This window comes from Solanum tuberosum, unplaced genomic scaffold (assembly GCF_000226075.1).
Source record: "Solanum tuberosum cultivar DM 1-3 516 R44 unplaced genomic scaffold, SolTub_3.0 scf00522, whole genome shotgun sequence".
In the NCBI taxonomy this organism is placed as follows: Eukaryota; Viridiplantae; Streptophyta; class Magnoliopsida; order Solanales; family Solanaceae; genus Solanum; species Solanum tuberosum.
Window position 1 is genome coordinate 95,511 of NW_006239440.1, and position 16,344 is coordinate 111,854.

Here is a 16,344-nt window from a genome sequence, read left to right on the forward strand (position 1 = left end):
GCTAGATTAGAAAGGGATCTAGATCTCTAGAACAGATCAAACAACAAATCCTTGCAAAGAAGAACCTAAATTATTAAGCTAACAATGGAAATTATCCTTGGGAAGTTGATACTATCTGGTGTAACGACGCGATGTGTGGACAATTTTAACACACCAACCGACTCTCATTCAAGACTCAATTGTCTCCTTAGCCCATTCACCGCTCAAGGAATCAAATGTTGACTCATGCCAATCTTTAAAACATCTACTTATGATTTGTTTACTGCTCTTACTAAAAGTCATTTCAGTTTCCCCAGGACATCAACACAGATGCAGTTTACCAACATCATAGACACAACTGTAACAATTAATGAATTAGACCAAACATGGAATCTGCATCTTTAGAAACAAAAATGAACACAAGTTAGTTCACTTTGGCCAAATAATTACGGGTCTAAAATAGACACGCAGCTTACTACATATTACAAACATCTTTGCAATTCTCATGATCAAGGCTATAACCTTAGGGTTCATTTACCATATCAGATGAAAATCATAATTAGTGTGTTTTGTCCTCCTGCCCATTTCCTCTAAGCCTGATTCATATTCTTTATCTTTCCTGATGCAACCTTGGGCAGCTGTAGAGCGTTCTGACTTCGAGAAATTAATCAAAATTTGCATGAGAACTGTAACAGCTATGAGAGCAGCTGATATTGCAACACCCTTCCATGATGACAACAAGGCAGTTGCTTGTAAGATTTTTATGGTTCTAAGATAAGAATGCATGCCCAAGATGCGACTACCTGTTATTTAGGAGAGACAACAGATAGTTTGATATAAGGAAGGAATTGAAATATCCCCGGCATAATCAGAAAGTATCTTACCACAAGGGATTTGATTGGGTGGCATTGTCTTGCAACTTTTCTTCTCCAAAAGTGTCTTCGGCAATATGTTTGTCCAATAACTTACTGGTGGAAAGCAGGTCACAAGACAACACCAAAAGTGCTTTTTAGACATCACAAATAAGCACAAGAAAGGATCATTCCACAAAAAATATTTTGGCAAGGATAATTTTCTTATTGATAGAATTTTGGCAAGGATACGTAACAAGGACAAACCTTGGCCACATAGATATCTCTACACCATTGGGCTATGGCATCATCATTTTCACGCAGATCCTTCATCTCATGCTGCTTGAGATACACATGCCACCTACACAAAAGCAAAAAAAATCAACTAAACACTAGAAGAAAATAAACCACTATCTCAACACATTTTTAAGTGCTACAAGGCACCACAAAGATACAAGGCTTAATGTTATGGCTTCATTAACATCTATGAATAGGATAGGCGAAATGGTCTGATGGACCCTTATACTTGTATGAGTTTGTATTCTAGACTCTTCTACTTGATCTTTGTCAACTGAACCCTTAAACTCAATCAAAATGAGACTTTTTAAACCCTTCTGACCATTGACCGATCTTATGTGGCATTTATTTTGCTAACTCATTACAGCGCGTGCTATCACATTTTTAAAGGCGAGTGAGAGCACTGAATTCGCTTTAGAAAATATTAAATAAAAAAAAAGAAAAAAAGAAAAAAATAAAGTTCCCAACCCCTCCTTCCCTTGTCGTCCCCAAAACCCTAGCCACTATCAAATTTACTAGCTTCAGCAAACCCATCAATTAAAGTATCATAAACAACCTTATTTGGTTCTACACCTGCTTTGGACATTTCATCAAAGACATCAACAATATCAGAAACCCTACTCCTACACACATAACTAGTAATTAGGCAGAGAAGGTAGAACCTCAAAGGTTTAAATCTCAATTGGGTGTTTTGGTAAGTTTTAGCAGTGCCGAAAGTTTTGGATGTTGAACAAGAAAGCATTCAATGGCGATTTCGCTCCAGTAGCTATGGATCTTACATGGTGGTTATTTGGTGATTTGAGTGATGACGATGAACAGAAATTGAGAGATCTCGCTCTGATAGCTATGAATCTTCCATGGTGGTTATTTATTACTTTAAGTGACGGATGATGACGAGAAATTGAGAAGAGAGTAAATAGAATTTTTTTTCAGTGTTGAACTCTGGGTTTGAGTTTTGACTGTGCGTGGTCTTATTCTTTGAGACTCAAAAATCTGCATAATCCAACATTAAGAAAACGTTGTTGATTCATGTTAGTTAGTCAAATGCTACCTATCAAGAAACCCCCAACTTGTGGTTTTTGAGATTCATTATCATTTTTCGAAGAAGAAAGGAATTAGGGGAATGGAGATGGCGTTAATGGTGGTTGTGAGTTGAGGGAGGCGGATGAATGGTGAAAGATTTTTATTTTATTTTTTAAATCGGAAACTTCTTATTTTTATCTCTTTTATGGAGCAACAATTTTGGATAATAATTTAAAAATATATATGAAATAATTATGACATGACATTAATATATCTGATGTGGATATGACATGTCATTTATGTAAGGGAGATTGAGCTACACACATGGTTGGAGGGGCTTAAAAGTCTTATTTTAATTGAGTTTAAGGGATCAGTTGACAAATGATTAAGTAAAAGGGTCTGAAATACAAACACATACAAGTACAAGGATCCACCAGACCATTTCACCAATAGGATATGCCGAACTCCTCTTTTTCCATTGGCATCCATTGGAACTCCCACATCACACATCACACATCACACATCAGTTGTGGCAAGCATAAGCAAGAAGTTCTTTCAAAATGCACTGGCCATTAACCTGAACTTCCACTCTCATCCACAAGAGATCCACTTCACTGTCCCTATTAAGATTCCTCTAGGACTTCCACTTCAAGTACATTTACTGAAGCCCATCTTAAAGTCTCAAACAAGCTTAAGAATCTTATTAGGTTCGGCTCTGGACGATCTTACAAAAACAGCTGTTGAGTCACATTGACAGGATGCAATTATGTCATTAAGAATCAAATTAGAGTCATCACTAAAAATAATAATCAAATCTACTCCCTCCTTCCCAACTTGTTTGGCACTACTACTTCCTTAGTAGTCCCAATCCAAAAAGAAACGCAAATTTCTATGTCCAGAAATAATTAACTTTAAACTCCCATTTTACCCAGAGCAAGAAACTTTTACAACCACACAAATGTTATGGCATGTTTAAAACCACAAGTTTCAAAAGTCTTATAGCCACACCGTTGTGGCATATTTAACCTTTCTGCCAAGTCAAATGTACCAAGCAAATTGGAACAGGAGTTTTTTTTCTGTAAATATCCATTGGCAGAGAAGGAAAAAGAGAAACAGAGTTCCAACTTAATGGATAGTTTTATTTACCACAGAAGGCTGCCCCTTGAAGAGTTTCAGCATTGTAGGTGCAGGTGAACTTTTGGAGATGCATATTGTTGCATCATAAATAGCTGGAACAAATGAGTGCATGACTTACTACAGTAACAAAACCCTGAAACCAACAAAATACAAAGACACCACTTCAGGATATACACTAAAGAGATAGCAACGCAACGAAAGAATCGAGTTAAAGTGGAATAGAATCCATTATAAACTTGGGAAAAATCTGTTTGGCATGCCTTAATCGGTGTAGTGCATTAGAGGCAACCTTGACAAATACAATAGTGTGATCTGTGAATCTGAAAGAATTAGTCTCTTATTTATATTTCAATGGTTTTCTCTTCCTTTTTTTTTGAGAGCGCATTATTAACAAAGAAACAAGGAGTTGTCAAAAACATCTACAACGTATTTAGATTGCTACAATTTTAAAGTTAGAAAATCCAATCTCCTAGTTCTTCATTACTCGATTATTTAAGAGTACAACAAGTCATCCACCATCTCTTGTAATTGTCTGCAAATTTTGAGATCCAGCCAATTGGCAAGATTATCAGATTTCCTAAGCAAGTGTAGTGACCCTTTCTCTCTTTTATTTTGTTCTTACCTTTTTCAATATAGGCAACTATACTCGAATTTCAAACTGCGATTTTGACATATAGAAGGTTTTTATGCGTCTAAAACACTGCAGAAGCAACTACACCCATCAGCTAATTCTTAGGCTAAGTTCCTCATGGCACACTTAGCTTCTTCCAACGGGGCAATGGGTTGTTTGACAGTATTCTTCTTGAATAAAGAATTTCAAAAGATAATGATTACGGAAGCAAAAAACCGCCAAGTGATTTCTCCTCTTTTGTTGAAGCCTTGGCGAATAGAGTTACTTGGGACCTATGCTAGAACAGGCACTTTGTAGATTGATCGAGGTGCGCATAGGTTGACTTGAATACCATCATAATAAAAGTAAAAGAGTAAACAAAAAATATATATTGATCACTCAATTAAACTACCCAGCAAAGCAGCAACTTAATTGTCCGTACACTAATAACAGTATTACACTGTCGAAGACATCAAACTGGAAAGCACAATACCAAAAAAAAAAAGGAACATGAGACCAAGCAGCCTACGCAGTTCTGCAATTTAAAAGCTGTAGTGAAAGGAAAACAGTGTAGTATTACCTAATCTAGAAGCAGGAAACACTTGGATATCCATAAACAAAAAATTGATGAGCAATCATCTAGCATTGTTTCCATGCAGCTGAGCAGCTCTTAGACTAGGCTCATCCTGAAGTGACATAAGATGCTGGATGTTATTCGTATCCTGTAAATTACAAAGTGCAAAACTGGAAGACAATGGACAAACCTGCAAACCATATGTGAAGCTCGGCTGCCTAAAATCCAAATGCCCCTATATAAATGAAAGAATCATTTAAAAAAATTCATGCTCTGAATCATAATTTCTAGCCAATAATGTTAAGTAGCGGCATACATACTAGTCCTGGAATGCTTTGTTGAGACCCAAAAAAACCATCATGGCCAGGTGCAATTGTATTGAGTTGTCCCTGCAGCATGATTAGAAGAAATTTCGTTTACATGGATCTTAATCTAATTTGTAAAGAAAATCTAACTTAATAGACCCATATCACATACCAGTCCTTGCATATTCTGTTGGTTAACATAATAGCCATCATGGGGAGGTTCCATCAAATTCAACTGTATCTACCAGTGAACACTAATTAGAGATCATAACAATAGAAAATCACAAAATTCTTTGTACAGACTAATTCTCTTTTTGTGAGATCAAGCAATAATCAGAAATGTGATTTAGAGATTGTAACCTACCAGTCCCTGCACATTCTGATGTGTACCATAATAGCCATTCAACGTCATTCCACCCACAGTAAGATTATCCTATAACCAGCAAAGTAATAAAATTAATATATCACCAAAGTCTCACACGAGCAAATATATAGTCACTAGGGACAAAAAGGACATGTAGCAAGTCCCAACATTTCTGAAAGGTTTAAAACTACCACTGCTTGTAGAAAGGATTTATCATATACTGAAAGCATTTCTTATGGACTTGGCTATAGGCAACAAAATAATAAATACAGTGCTAAGAAACAAACCATTTGTTGTAAGCTGTCTTGAGCTTCAACGATTGCAGCTTCTGGTTCAGAGTGCACCTGAGATACCATTATGTTAATGGTCACATCAAAGGAGCCAAATTATTATAAAAAGTTATGCTAAAAACAATCAATGATCCTAAAACTAACCTTCCGTTTTTTGTTTGTATTTTTCTTCCTACTTGTTTTGGTAGCATGAATCCCTTGAGTATCTTCTTCAAGATCACGAAGTCCAACAGCACTGCTGCTACATTCTGTTAATGCAGAACTTCTATTGTTAACATTCACACAGTTCTTTAGAGCTTCATCTAGGGCACGGAAGGCAATGCCGTAACTCTCCTCAGATAAAGAACCCTCCTCACCCAGTTCAATTGCCCTTCTACATAGATCATTGTATCTTTGTACTCTGGTTTGAATTCTTTCAGTCCCCTCAAACATTAACTGTATATTCTTTGCATCTTTGGTCCACCTCTTCAAAATATATTGGGATGGGATGATTGAAAGACCACACATCTGAAGAACAATCATTGCATGCCTACAGAGGAAACCATTGTATTCAAATAGAAGGCACGAACAAGAAACATCTGATCTTGCCTCATTCCACGTGACCATAAAATTTTCATCTTTCTCGCAGTCATCAACTCTAAAAGTTACATTTTCCCCATTTTCAGCTTCCTTCTTTGGATGACACCCAACTACACCCAATACTTCAACTTGAAATTTCTTAAAGATTGTATGTGTATAAATTGCTGACATCTGCTTTTCCCACGGTGAAGGTGATTTCAAAGCTGGTTGTTTGTGCAATGTATCAAAGTCTGCTATTGCTTCCTCTTCATATCGATTTTGCAGAATCATTCCATATTGTCTCATAAACTCTTTGAGACTGATTTTCTTATGAATGTACTTGTCAAAGAAGGAGCTTATACTCTCCGACCGTTGAGCTGTTGACATTCCAGCCATAAAACTGCCTCTCATGTAAGCTGGAATCCACTTTTTGCGGTCCTCATACAGTGTATGAATCCATTCATTCTCTTGCAGTTCAAATCTGCTAACCATCTTCCACCATCTTAAATCAAATTGTTCATCAGTTACCGACTTAAATATACACTTGCTGAATTTTTGCATGAAATTCTCATGCTGCTTTACTACATGAGCAAGTATTTCCGGGATTCTTTCAAGCACATGCCAAAGCGCAAAGCAGTGACTTGAACATGGGAAAACTTCTTCAAGAGCGGATTTGAGTGATTTATCTTGATCAGTGATTATCACTTTTGGAGCCTGCCCACCCACTGCTCTAAGCCACGTCTTCATTAACCACACAAATGTTGGTTTGGTCTCATCTGCTATAAGTGCACATCCAAGCAACATAGGTTGACAATGATGGTTTACCCCAATTAAAAGAGCAAACGGCATCTTCTCATTGCTTTTCATATAGCTGGTATCAAAAAAAACCACATCACTAAAGCTGACATAGTCTTTCCTACTTTTGGCATCAATCCAGAATAAGTTCCTTAAGCGTTGATCTTCATTGAGATCAATTGCATAAAAGAAATATGGATTTTCTTTCTGGATATGCATGAAATACTCGAGCATAACTTGAGCATCTCCCTCTTCTAATGACAAGCACCGACCTTTGTCAAACTGGTAATTTAAATCATTAGTCAGCAAGCCAACTTCTTGACTTCCACCACATTGTCTAGACATCTCAACATACATCTTTCTTGTTCGTTCACTAACAGCATTAAGAATATCAATGTTATTTTTCTCTGCAAGTTTAACATTCCTGTGGATTCGGAAATGATAAGCCAAGGCTGGTAAAAGCTCATGATTATGATCTTTTATAAACTCATGGATATACCATTTTCCATCACACTTTCTCTTAACATGCATGCTTGCTTTGCAATCAGTCTTTTTGACACTAGGACGCCTACTACTGCCAGTATCTGATTCTGGAGTCGTGCCATATCTAGAACATGCAAATTTAGCATCGATAAATTCTTTTGATTTCTTGGAGCGACGGCTGTTCTTAATTGAGGTTGTGAATCCCATGGACTTGGCATACTCTTGGTAAAATGCATACGCAGCCTCATGGGACTCAAATTCTATCCCATCATGTGGCTCAAAATCTGCATGTTCTTCAACTCCAGTAATACTTCTCTTTGGAGAACGAGAAACTCCGCCATCCCTACTGTGACATGACTTATCTACAGCATCAACCATATCACCAATCAATTGAACACTACTTTGCACAACATCGCCATGATCAACCATTTTTTGGACAACATTTCAGTTCTTTTTGCTTAATCATGTTGTGTGAAAAGTTCTTCAAGAGTTATTTCCATGAGAAATCAATCTTCTCCAGCAAAAGCTGGAGAGAAGAAAATGCCAAGTCAGTACTAAAAAGTTACTTTTTCTTGTTGATAGATCTGCACTAAACATTAAACAATTTAAAGTACGCAAAAGTTTCAAGTAATCTAACTCACCTTCGTGAAGAAACTTAAAAATCAACAGACTAAAGTTGACCTGAACCCTGTTTACAATCCACAGTTCAGCAGCAAGTTGAAACTCAAGTCTAGCACCCACTAAGAGAAATGTTTCTACTTTATTCCTACAATAAGCAAATGAGTTATAATATACAAAAATTTGTCTGCAATATCGTACAAAATAAGAGATGCCTTTTAACTATGCTTAAGCCAGTACATTTTGAATTCCAAATGGATATCACATGAAGTGGAGTAAAATAATAATAATAAACTGCAATGTGTTGAATAGTTTTCTTTAGTGGATTCATTTCTCTCAAAAAAGCAGCTTTCAAGCAGCCCAGCTAGAAAAAAACCATGATTTCATTCTTAAAAATAACAATTAATCCAAATGGGATAGTAACTGAAAGAATTCAAGCCAACTCAGAAAACTTATCAAGTGATGATGATGCCTAAAAGAAGGCTATCATTTCTTAAAGGTATTAAAATGGACTAGTAAATTTAGGAATTTTAGAGCAACAAAGGAGGAAACACTCAGATCAAGAATGATAAATTAGGCTCAGTATAGATACTTAAATACAAATAGCTAACGAAATTATTCCAATCCAACTGAGATTTGAATGAACATGCCAAAAAAATAAAAAATCACAACTACATCAAAAACATAGTGAACTGATAGGATTTCAACCGATGTGACTATGAATCTAAAATGAACAGGACATCAAACTGAAAGGATGAGATGTTAAATTCTAAATAGGCAAACGACAGCATTTGAGCCATAGTAACTACAATAAAAGCATGATTTATAAGCAGAAATTAAACTATGCTTTTCTGAACAAGATTAGGCTACATCAAAATCATGAAACTGATTCAGAGTAGCATATCACCACTTCACATACACATATCCAGATCAAATTCAAATAAAAACAAACAGAAGTAAGAATGGAAAGCTAACATTTGAATAAGCAGATAAACATTGAGCTAAATCAACTGCTAAATAGTAGACTAAAGCTAAAACAAAAGTAGAACTAATAAACAAGTATACCTCAGCGACACCGGAACAACGACCTCGAAACGATGAGCTTCGCCGCAAAAGAAACTTTTGAATTCCAATATTTCGAGAGAGATTTTAGGATTTTTGAGGGATTTGGGGGGAAATCGAGGGGGGATTTCTGATGAAAATTTGAGTAATGTACGAATTGAACTCGGATTTGGAATGAAATTCTGATTTGGGGGGAAAGGACGAGATGAAGAACGAAATGGTAAAACCTGGCTCGGTTCGAGAAGGTTCTTGGTACGAATTCCGTGTGGGATTGTACTGGCTTGGATGAGAGTCGATTAGGGTTAGGATTTCTGGTTCAAGCGTGGGAAAGAAGAAGAGACAGGGTGCGGGGGTGGTACGTATATATATGAGTGTATGTATTTTTGCTGAAAGAGTTGGAAATTGGGTTGGGTTAAAGCTAGGGATGGCAATGGGGCGGGGCGGGGTGGGTTTAAGGCTATGTGGGGCGGGGCAGTTTTAAGGTTGTGTGGGGCGGGTGGGATGTGGGCGGTTGAAGTAGGATTTTTTAAAATTAATGCAGGGCGGGGGCGGGTTTAAGGTTTTGTGGGGCGGGTCGGATGCGGATCGGGTTTAAGTGGGTTTTTTAAAAATTAATGTGGAGCGGGACGGGTTGTGTGTATATGTGATTTTATTGGGTTCAAACTTAATTTTAATTTTTTACATGTTATAAAAGTGATAGAACATTATTTATTAAGATAATTTCATTAAAGCTACTAAATATTCAAGATAATAAATGAAAATGGTTCAATAAAAAATAATACAATTTCTTACATGTTTCTCAATTGACCTCTAAAAAATAAAATTTTAAGTCACTATCCTATTAAATTAATACAACTTAATGACAAAATGAATTTATTTTTAGTATCAAACATAACTAGAAAAAAAATATTAAAAAAATTATGCAGGGCGGGTTCATGCTGAGCAGGTCTATGCAGGGTGGGGTAGGGCGGGTTGAAAATGAAAAGAGTTGTTATGCGGGGTGGGGATGATTAAAAATTTTGCGGGTTAAGCTCAACCCACACCGTCCCCGCTCTACACAGCCCCATTATCATCCCTAGTTAAAGCAAATTTGGGTTAGTAAGAGAAGGGTGGTAAGTATTACTTTATTATTACGGTCCGTTTGGTTATGCGATATGAAATCATGATAGGATATCATAATATGATATCATAATATGAAATCATAAGATGAAATTGAAGTTTTGTTTGGACATGCGATACGAAATTTTTGTGTTATATATTTTCTCATAAACATAAGAATCTCATAAGTTGTAAAACTATTAAAATAACCCTAATTATTTATTCAATCTTATCAAATAAATAAAAAGTTATAAAATCGCATAATAAATTATTACAAAGCTATTTTTTCTCCACTTAAGTAACTATTTCATCTAATTTTAATTGATCAAACTTTAATTTAGTAAAAAAAATTGAACATAAATTATAGTATACTAGTCTTTAATATAATCTTCCCACATGGTACGGATAATCTCCTCACATTGAACTTGCATTTCTCGATCATATGACCGAGAAGACGAAACCAACATTGTTACTTTGAGCCATTTGTTGGTCAATATCATCCGCAACCTATAATTTTCATGCTCATAGACCATAAATATTTCATCACTCATTTGGTATTCTCGCAAATAATTATGTAACACTGCACAAACTATGACAATTTTCACTTGTGTGTCATTATCATAATGATTCATGCTTTGTTTCACTTGTGTGCAATTATACATTTTCAGTGCATTAATTTCGTGTTAAAAATCGAAGAGTGAAAGCCACTTGACTGTAAGGAGAGGAGCTCCGCCCCTACTTCAATTAAAGGTCGCCCCCCCCCCTTTTTCCCTCTAAAGCCCCTCGCTCCACTCATTTTGCAACTTCTAATCAGACCTGGTTGAACACGACATAGATCAAAGGGTCGTTCATTAGCCCTGTCGCCCCCCCCCCTTTTTCCCTCTAAAGCCCCTCGCTCCACTCATTTTGCAACTTCTAATCAGACCTGGTTGAACACGACATAGATCAAAGGGTCGTTCATTAGCCCTACTAGTCAAATATAGGAAAAAGAGGGATGAATTTCGAAACATATTAGAAGTAGTGATTATCAAACATACATCACCAATTTTGTCTCTTTTTTTTTCATATTAAATTGCTTCAAACATTTTCATATGTAGCCGAAAGAGACGTTTTTTTAATTATGAAAAATCAAAAAAGTATTACTCCCTCCGTTCTTATTTATATTCACCAAATCAATTTCTACTTTATCATTTGTATTCACCAAATTTAAAGTAATAATAAATTTTATGTTGGTGAGAATAATAAAATTTTAAAAATAATGATGTGATTATAAATTTGATTTACATATGAAATAAATGGTTAGTAGATATAAATGTGATGCTTAACAAAATATAAACTTGTGGGTCAATTTTTATATTTAAAAATCCCAAATTATGATATGGAATTCCCATATCATGATTTTTGGAGAATATGGAATTCCATCTTATGATATGAAATAATGAGATGGAATCAACATGAAATTGCATGTCCAAACGTTAATTTCATCTCACGATTTCATATCATGATATGGTATCGCATGGTCAAACGCCTACTTAATTAGAAATCTCGATTTTAAGTTCTTTTGGATATGAAGTAGTCTTTGTTAGAAAGAGTTTTATCTCTAATGTGAGACTTTTCGATGCAAATTTAAATTTCGTCGGATACCAAAATGGGCGTCAAACACCATGTGGGAATTTTAAAAAAATGTGGTTAGAATTGGACTTAATAGACGGCCAAGTGATTACAACTATACTCAAATTGGATTTAAAACCAAAATTGAATTGAATTAATTGGCTTAATTATGCTACAATTTGATATTGACATTTATTAGTAATTATATATTTGAGTTTCTTAGCTTCAACAATGTAAAATAATTATTTTGAACATAACAAATTATTTATTTTTAAAAAGACAAATTATGCAATTTAATCAAAAAAAATTATATCTTTTTAGAAAATAAAATGCACACTTACACAGAGACGATAATGTGCACGTTTTGCTACTTTTTTATACTATGAATTTTAATTATTTTTTTCTTTTTATGGTTTGTCATATTAAATTATTATTTTTTTGGAAAAATGGGAATTTGATCTTAGGTCAGATAAAATCTCCCATGATATAAATTTCATAATTCAGCCAGCCATTCAAAAAAAAAAAAATTTAAAAAATTCATAAGGGATTTATTTCATATCAATGACTAGAGTTTTCTTGAGTTGCTATAGAGAAGACCGTTAAAGAAAATTCCTATTTTATTTTCGTGCGTGTCTTTCAATGGTTCTATTCTATTTTCTTTGAGAATCTTTCTAAAAACATCTTGAGGTTTATTTTGAGAGAAAAGAGTTCAAGAAAGAATGGAGAGAAGAATATTCCTTTCAAGTCTATCCAAAGTGTTTTTCTGAATTCTTCAGCAAGCCACTACGCCACCAAACGGAAGCAAAGTTGCATGGGAATTGTGAAAACTACTCATCTTTAAGGTAGGTTATGCTTTACTCATCTCTTATACTTAGTTAGTGACATGTTCTATGTCGTAGAGATGGAATGGATAACATATTTAGGCGCCCGATCATAAAAATTTGGGTGTCGACCTTAAAAATACTATAAGTTAAATATATAACTTGTTGCAATCTTCATGTGTTTCTGACTTTATGATTTAACTTTAGAATGGTAACATTGAATGAGATATTTAGAAATTACATAGTATTTTAAAGACTAGAATCAGTTGCGAAATTAATAGAAAAGAGTATATTTGTATTGATTTTGGTGATAGTGATAGTAATGAAGTACTTGATAATAGTGATGATAATGAAAGATTGTTTAATGATCTTGATACTTTAGTAGATAAAAATAAGAGTATAGTAAACTAAAACTTTTATAATGTGTTAAGTAAAGGTGGAAGATGTTCCGTAAAATGAAGTTAAAGAGGTATTTATAATTATATGGTTCATAAAACAAGTAAGATATTGGTTAGCCTTGAAGCAATTATTGAATCATTTACTTGAGTGAGTGTCATGAATTAAATTGCGATTTACTTGGAGTTATTATTTTCTTAGTTGCTGCTATGTAATTTGAGTTGCATTGCATGTTGATTGGTCATCATACATAGTTGGTGTTGGTTTATGATTGAATTAAATATGCTTTTTATGAATAAGCATATAAATTATTGGAACAATCTACTTGAATGATGTTAGGAGATGAACTTGTGATTATCCTATGCCCGTATTTTCCTAAGAGGTAACTAGAGAGATTAGCATATTGAAAATATGTGGATACAATGAGAATATATTTACTATTCAGATGATGTGGGGCGGGCTTGAGTCCGATATGAGCTTATGAACAAGCAGTTATATGCGTGGTTGGATTGGATACCGCACCAATATGGTACATGGAGACCTAGAATCCCCTACAGGTCATGACTAGATAAACAAGATTAAGACCCTTTAGCATATGTGTACAGATGAAAGAGAAACATACAATTATCAAGGGATATGAGATTCCTAGCCAGATGCAGAGATTATGCAGTTGCAACTTGCAACGTCGTGATGGATATGATTTTCATGATTTTATTGACTTGTTGTAATTCTGATAAGTATGCATATAATTTATATTGATTAGATACTTATATCGTGGTGGATATAATTTATTGATGGGTGTTGATAGTTATGATAGGTTAGCCTAGTATAATTTATACATTTACTTTTCTTTTGTACTATGATACTTATAAAATTGTGTGTTGATTGGTTGGGGTTCATGACGAAAAGGGTGCTTGAGAAAACGCATTGAGATATATAATACTGGCTTACTATGTAACATCCCGTATCCGAAAAAAGGGTAAATAGCACTCTTGGTGAGTTGCAGGTGCCAACCCACGAGGGCCACCCACGGCCCGTGGATGGGACCACAGACCATAGGAGCGGTCCATGAATGGACTCCCTAAAACAGTCCAGGAAGGCCAGAACCACGACCTGACCAACGGACCGTTGGTCAAACCACGGTCTGTGGTTACGGCCCGTGGTTCAATGGCCCAACAGACAAGTCCGTGACAACTATCGACGTCCGTGTAAGACGGTCCATCATCCTAACCATGGTCCGTCAGTGGGGTCTCGTGGGTCACTGTTCGACAATTATTTAAGAGGCACATGGGTCTTTTTCAATTTTAATTAAATCAAAGTGAGGTCATTTTACCTAAGTCTAGGACCCCTATATAAGTTATTTTAACCCCTAAATTCACTCATTCTAAATCATTCTCTCAAACTCACCAAAAGAATAGGGTTCCCCTCCAAAATAATTCTCTCTCTAGAAGTTGAAGAAGAAGGAAGAGTTGAAGCTAGGGTCAAGTTCAAGTCTCCATTCCTCAAGAATTTGTGCGCTTTGTGATTAAGGTATGATAGCTTTTCATCCATGGAATCCTTCCATCCATGTAGCCCTCATGATTTCCCCAATTTAGAAGAAGAATTCCCCAATTCTAGTTAGGGTTTCTTAATGTTATGAGTTTTGATCCAATTGAGTGGATTATGATTGTTTATGGTTGAATTGATAGAATTTCATGTTTTTAGGATGAAATTACATGTACCCATGTCTAGAAAGATGAAATTGACGTAAGTGGATTTTATGTCATGAAAGGGAAAATTGAGGAATTAGATGTATTCTTCTAGGATTGATGATATGCATTGTAGATTGCTTAAGAGTAAAAAATATAGATATGAATTGATTGAGATCAAAGTATACATGATGAGTTATGACTTGTAGGCTTTGAGATTAGAATTGTCTTGAGACTAAATAATGTATGATGTATGATGATTAGTAGGGCTTTTAAAGTAAAGCTTATATGATGAATGTTGATTAGTAGATAGATTTGTTGTGGAAGGATTTACCCACATGATCTATACTATGAATGTGAAAGGTTTTCTCACGTTGAATGATTCTAGGTTGAAAGGTTTGCTCACCTAAAATGAATCAAAGCATGTTTGAACTATGATAGCTTGAAGTAGTGATATGATATCCTTTCATGAATAGCTTGACTTGGTAAGACAAGACCATGCATGGTAGCTTGAGTTAGTAGATCTCATGGATAGCCATGGATTGAGCAATAGTACCCTTCCAATGGTTAGCTTGAACTAGCATGAGATGATGCTTGCATGATAGCATGACTTGGTTAGGCAAAACCATTTCATTGGTAGCTTGGATTGAGCAATAGTACCCTTCCTTGAGTAGCTTGGACTTGCATGTGAGGATGTCTTCCGTGATAGCTTGGTTTAGCATAATGAGGTATTTTTCCTTGATAGCCTTGTATTGGTGAATAGTAACCATTCATGGGTAATGATTGGTCTTGGATTGGTAAATAAGTACTCTTCCATGAATAGTAGAAATAGTTAAAGAGGGATTAGTCCCTAACCAAAGTAGCATAGTTATGATGGAACAAAGTTACTTTATGAAAATGTATTGTACGCTTATGTGTGTATGAGATTTTGATTGTATGATGATAGGTTAGCTTGTATTGTTGCTTGAGTTGCCTTCCATGATATGTATGGCTAGAGGTGGATACCCAAGTCCTAATCAAGGATAAGTTGAGGTTACTTGAGAAGTGTTCCTCTTACATTATGATGATCTATGTGCATTGATTATGCTTATGATTTATGTTGTTATCTCTTATGCTTATGGTATATGTCTTATGTTGACTAATGCCTATGTTATGTCTATGTTGATGTTTATGCTAGTTATCATATTTAGTACATTTTTGTACTAACACATACTTTTGCCTATATTTCTTATCCAAATGTAGGATCCGGCGATATCAACTTTCCTCCTTGTGGCTAGGATTTTAGTAGAAGAAAGGATTGAAGATTGGTGAGTCCTCATAGCATTCGAGGATATAGCCACCATTTCTCTTATGTTCTTTCATTTTATGTTTTGAACTATTGTATGGGTTGTGTCCCAAGGATATTCATGTTCTAGATGGTTTGAGACAAGTGTAATAGACTTCCGCTCGTTTTATAAAGACTTTGATTGTTATTGAAAATGTTTTAAATTTACACTAAATTCTATTATTCTTATGTTATTAGGACTTAGTGGCTTGTATGGAGTCCTTCGGGGTTCTATACGTCATGTTACATCTAGGGGTACCCCAAGGTCGTGACAAACTTGGTAATCAGAGCACAAAGTTTAGAATGGTTCTAGGATGTCTCAAAACCACATCAAGTAAAGTCTTGTTCATAAGTGTGAAGCGCGCCATATTTATGAATGAGAGGCTACTAGATGCTTAGGATAATCAATGCACATAGAGTTTAACTATATAAGATCTTTCTCCTAATCCTTACCCGATGA

The 16,344-nt window shown here is 35.2% G+C and overlaps 1 protein-coding gene across 8 annotated transcripts; it reads right to left on the reverse strand.

The window, feature by feature from the left end:
• Positions 1-315: 315 nt before the first annotated feature.
• On the reverse strand, positions 316-9,328 carry LOC102605725 (protein FAR-RED IMPAIRED RESPONSE 1). 8 transcript variants are annotated; one of them, XM_006364869.2, is made up of 13 exons: positions 8,950-9,328; positions 7,908-8,032; positions 5,575-7,792; positions 5,428-5,484; positions 5,141-5,209; positions 4,949-5,011; positions 4,792-4,860; positions 4,662-4,706; positions 4,478-4,583; positions 3,297-3,420; positions 1,098-1,191; positions 864-947; positions 316-782 (listed from the first exon to the last, which is right to left on the reverse strand). In XM_006364869.2, the coding sequence occupies exons 3-9, from the start codon at positions 7,693-7,695 to the stop codon at positions 4,533-4,535; spliced, it is 2,475 nt and encodes an 824-aa protein (XP_006364931.1). In that variant the 5' UTR covers positions 7,696-7,792; positions 7,908-8,032; positions 8,950-9,328; the 3' UTR covers positions 316-782; positions 864-947; positions 1,098-1,191; positions 3,297-3,420; positions 4,478-4,532. The 8 variants fall into 8 exon arrangements, with proteins under 8 accessions (XP_006364931.1, XP_006364929.1, XP_006364928.1 ...); XM_006364867.2 differs by having other exon boundaries at positions 316-702; positions 4,949-5,017; XM_006364866.2 differs by having other exon boundaries at positions 316-748; positions 4,949-5,017.
• Positions 9,329-16,344: the final 7,016 nt, after the last annotated feature.

Coding starts and splice junctions, on each gene's coding strand:
- LOC102605725 (XM_015304194.1), bottom strand. CDS start 7,695: ATGGTTGATCATGGCGATGTTGTGCAAAGTAGTGTTCAATTGATTGGT. Junction 5,210..5,427: donor AAGACAGCTTACAACAAATG/GTTTGTTTCTTA, acceptor TGCTGGTTATAG/GATAATCTTACTGTGGGTGG. Junction 4,707..4,791: donor AACAAAGCATTCCAGGACTA/GTATGTATGCCG, acceptor TCATTTATATAG/GGGCATTTGGATTTTAGGCA.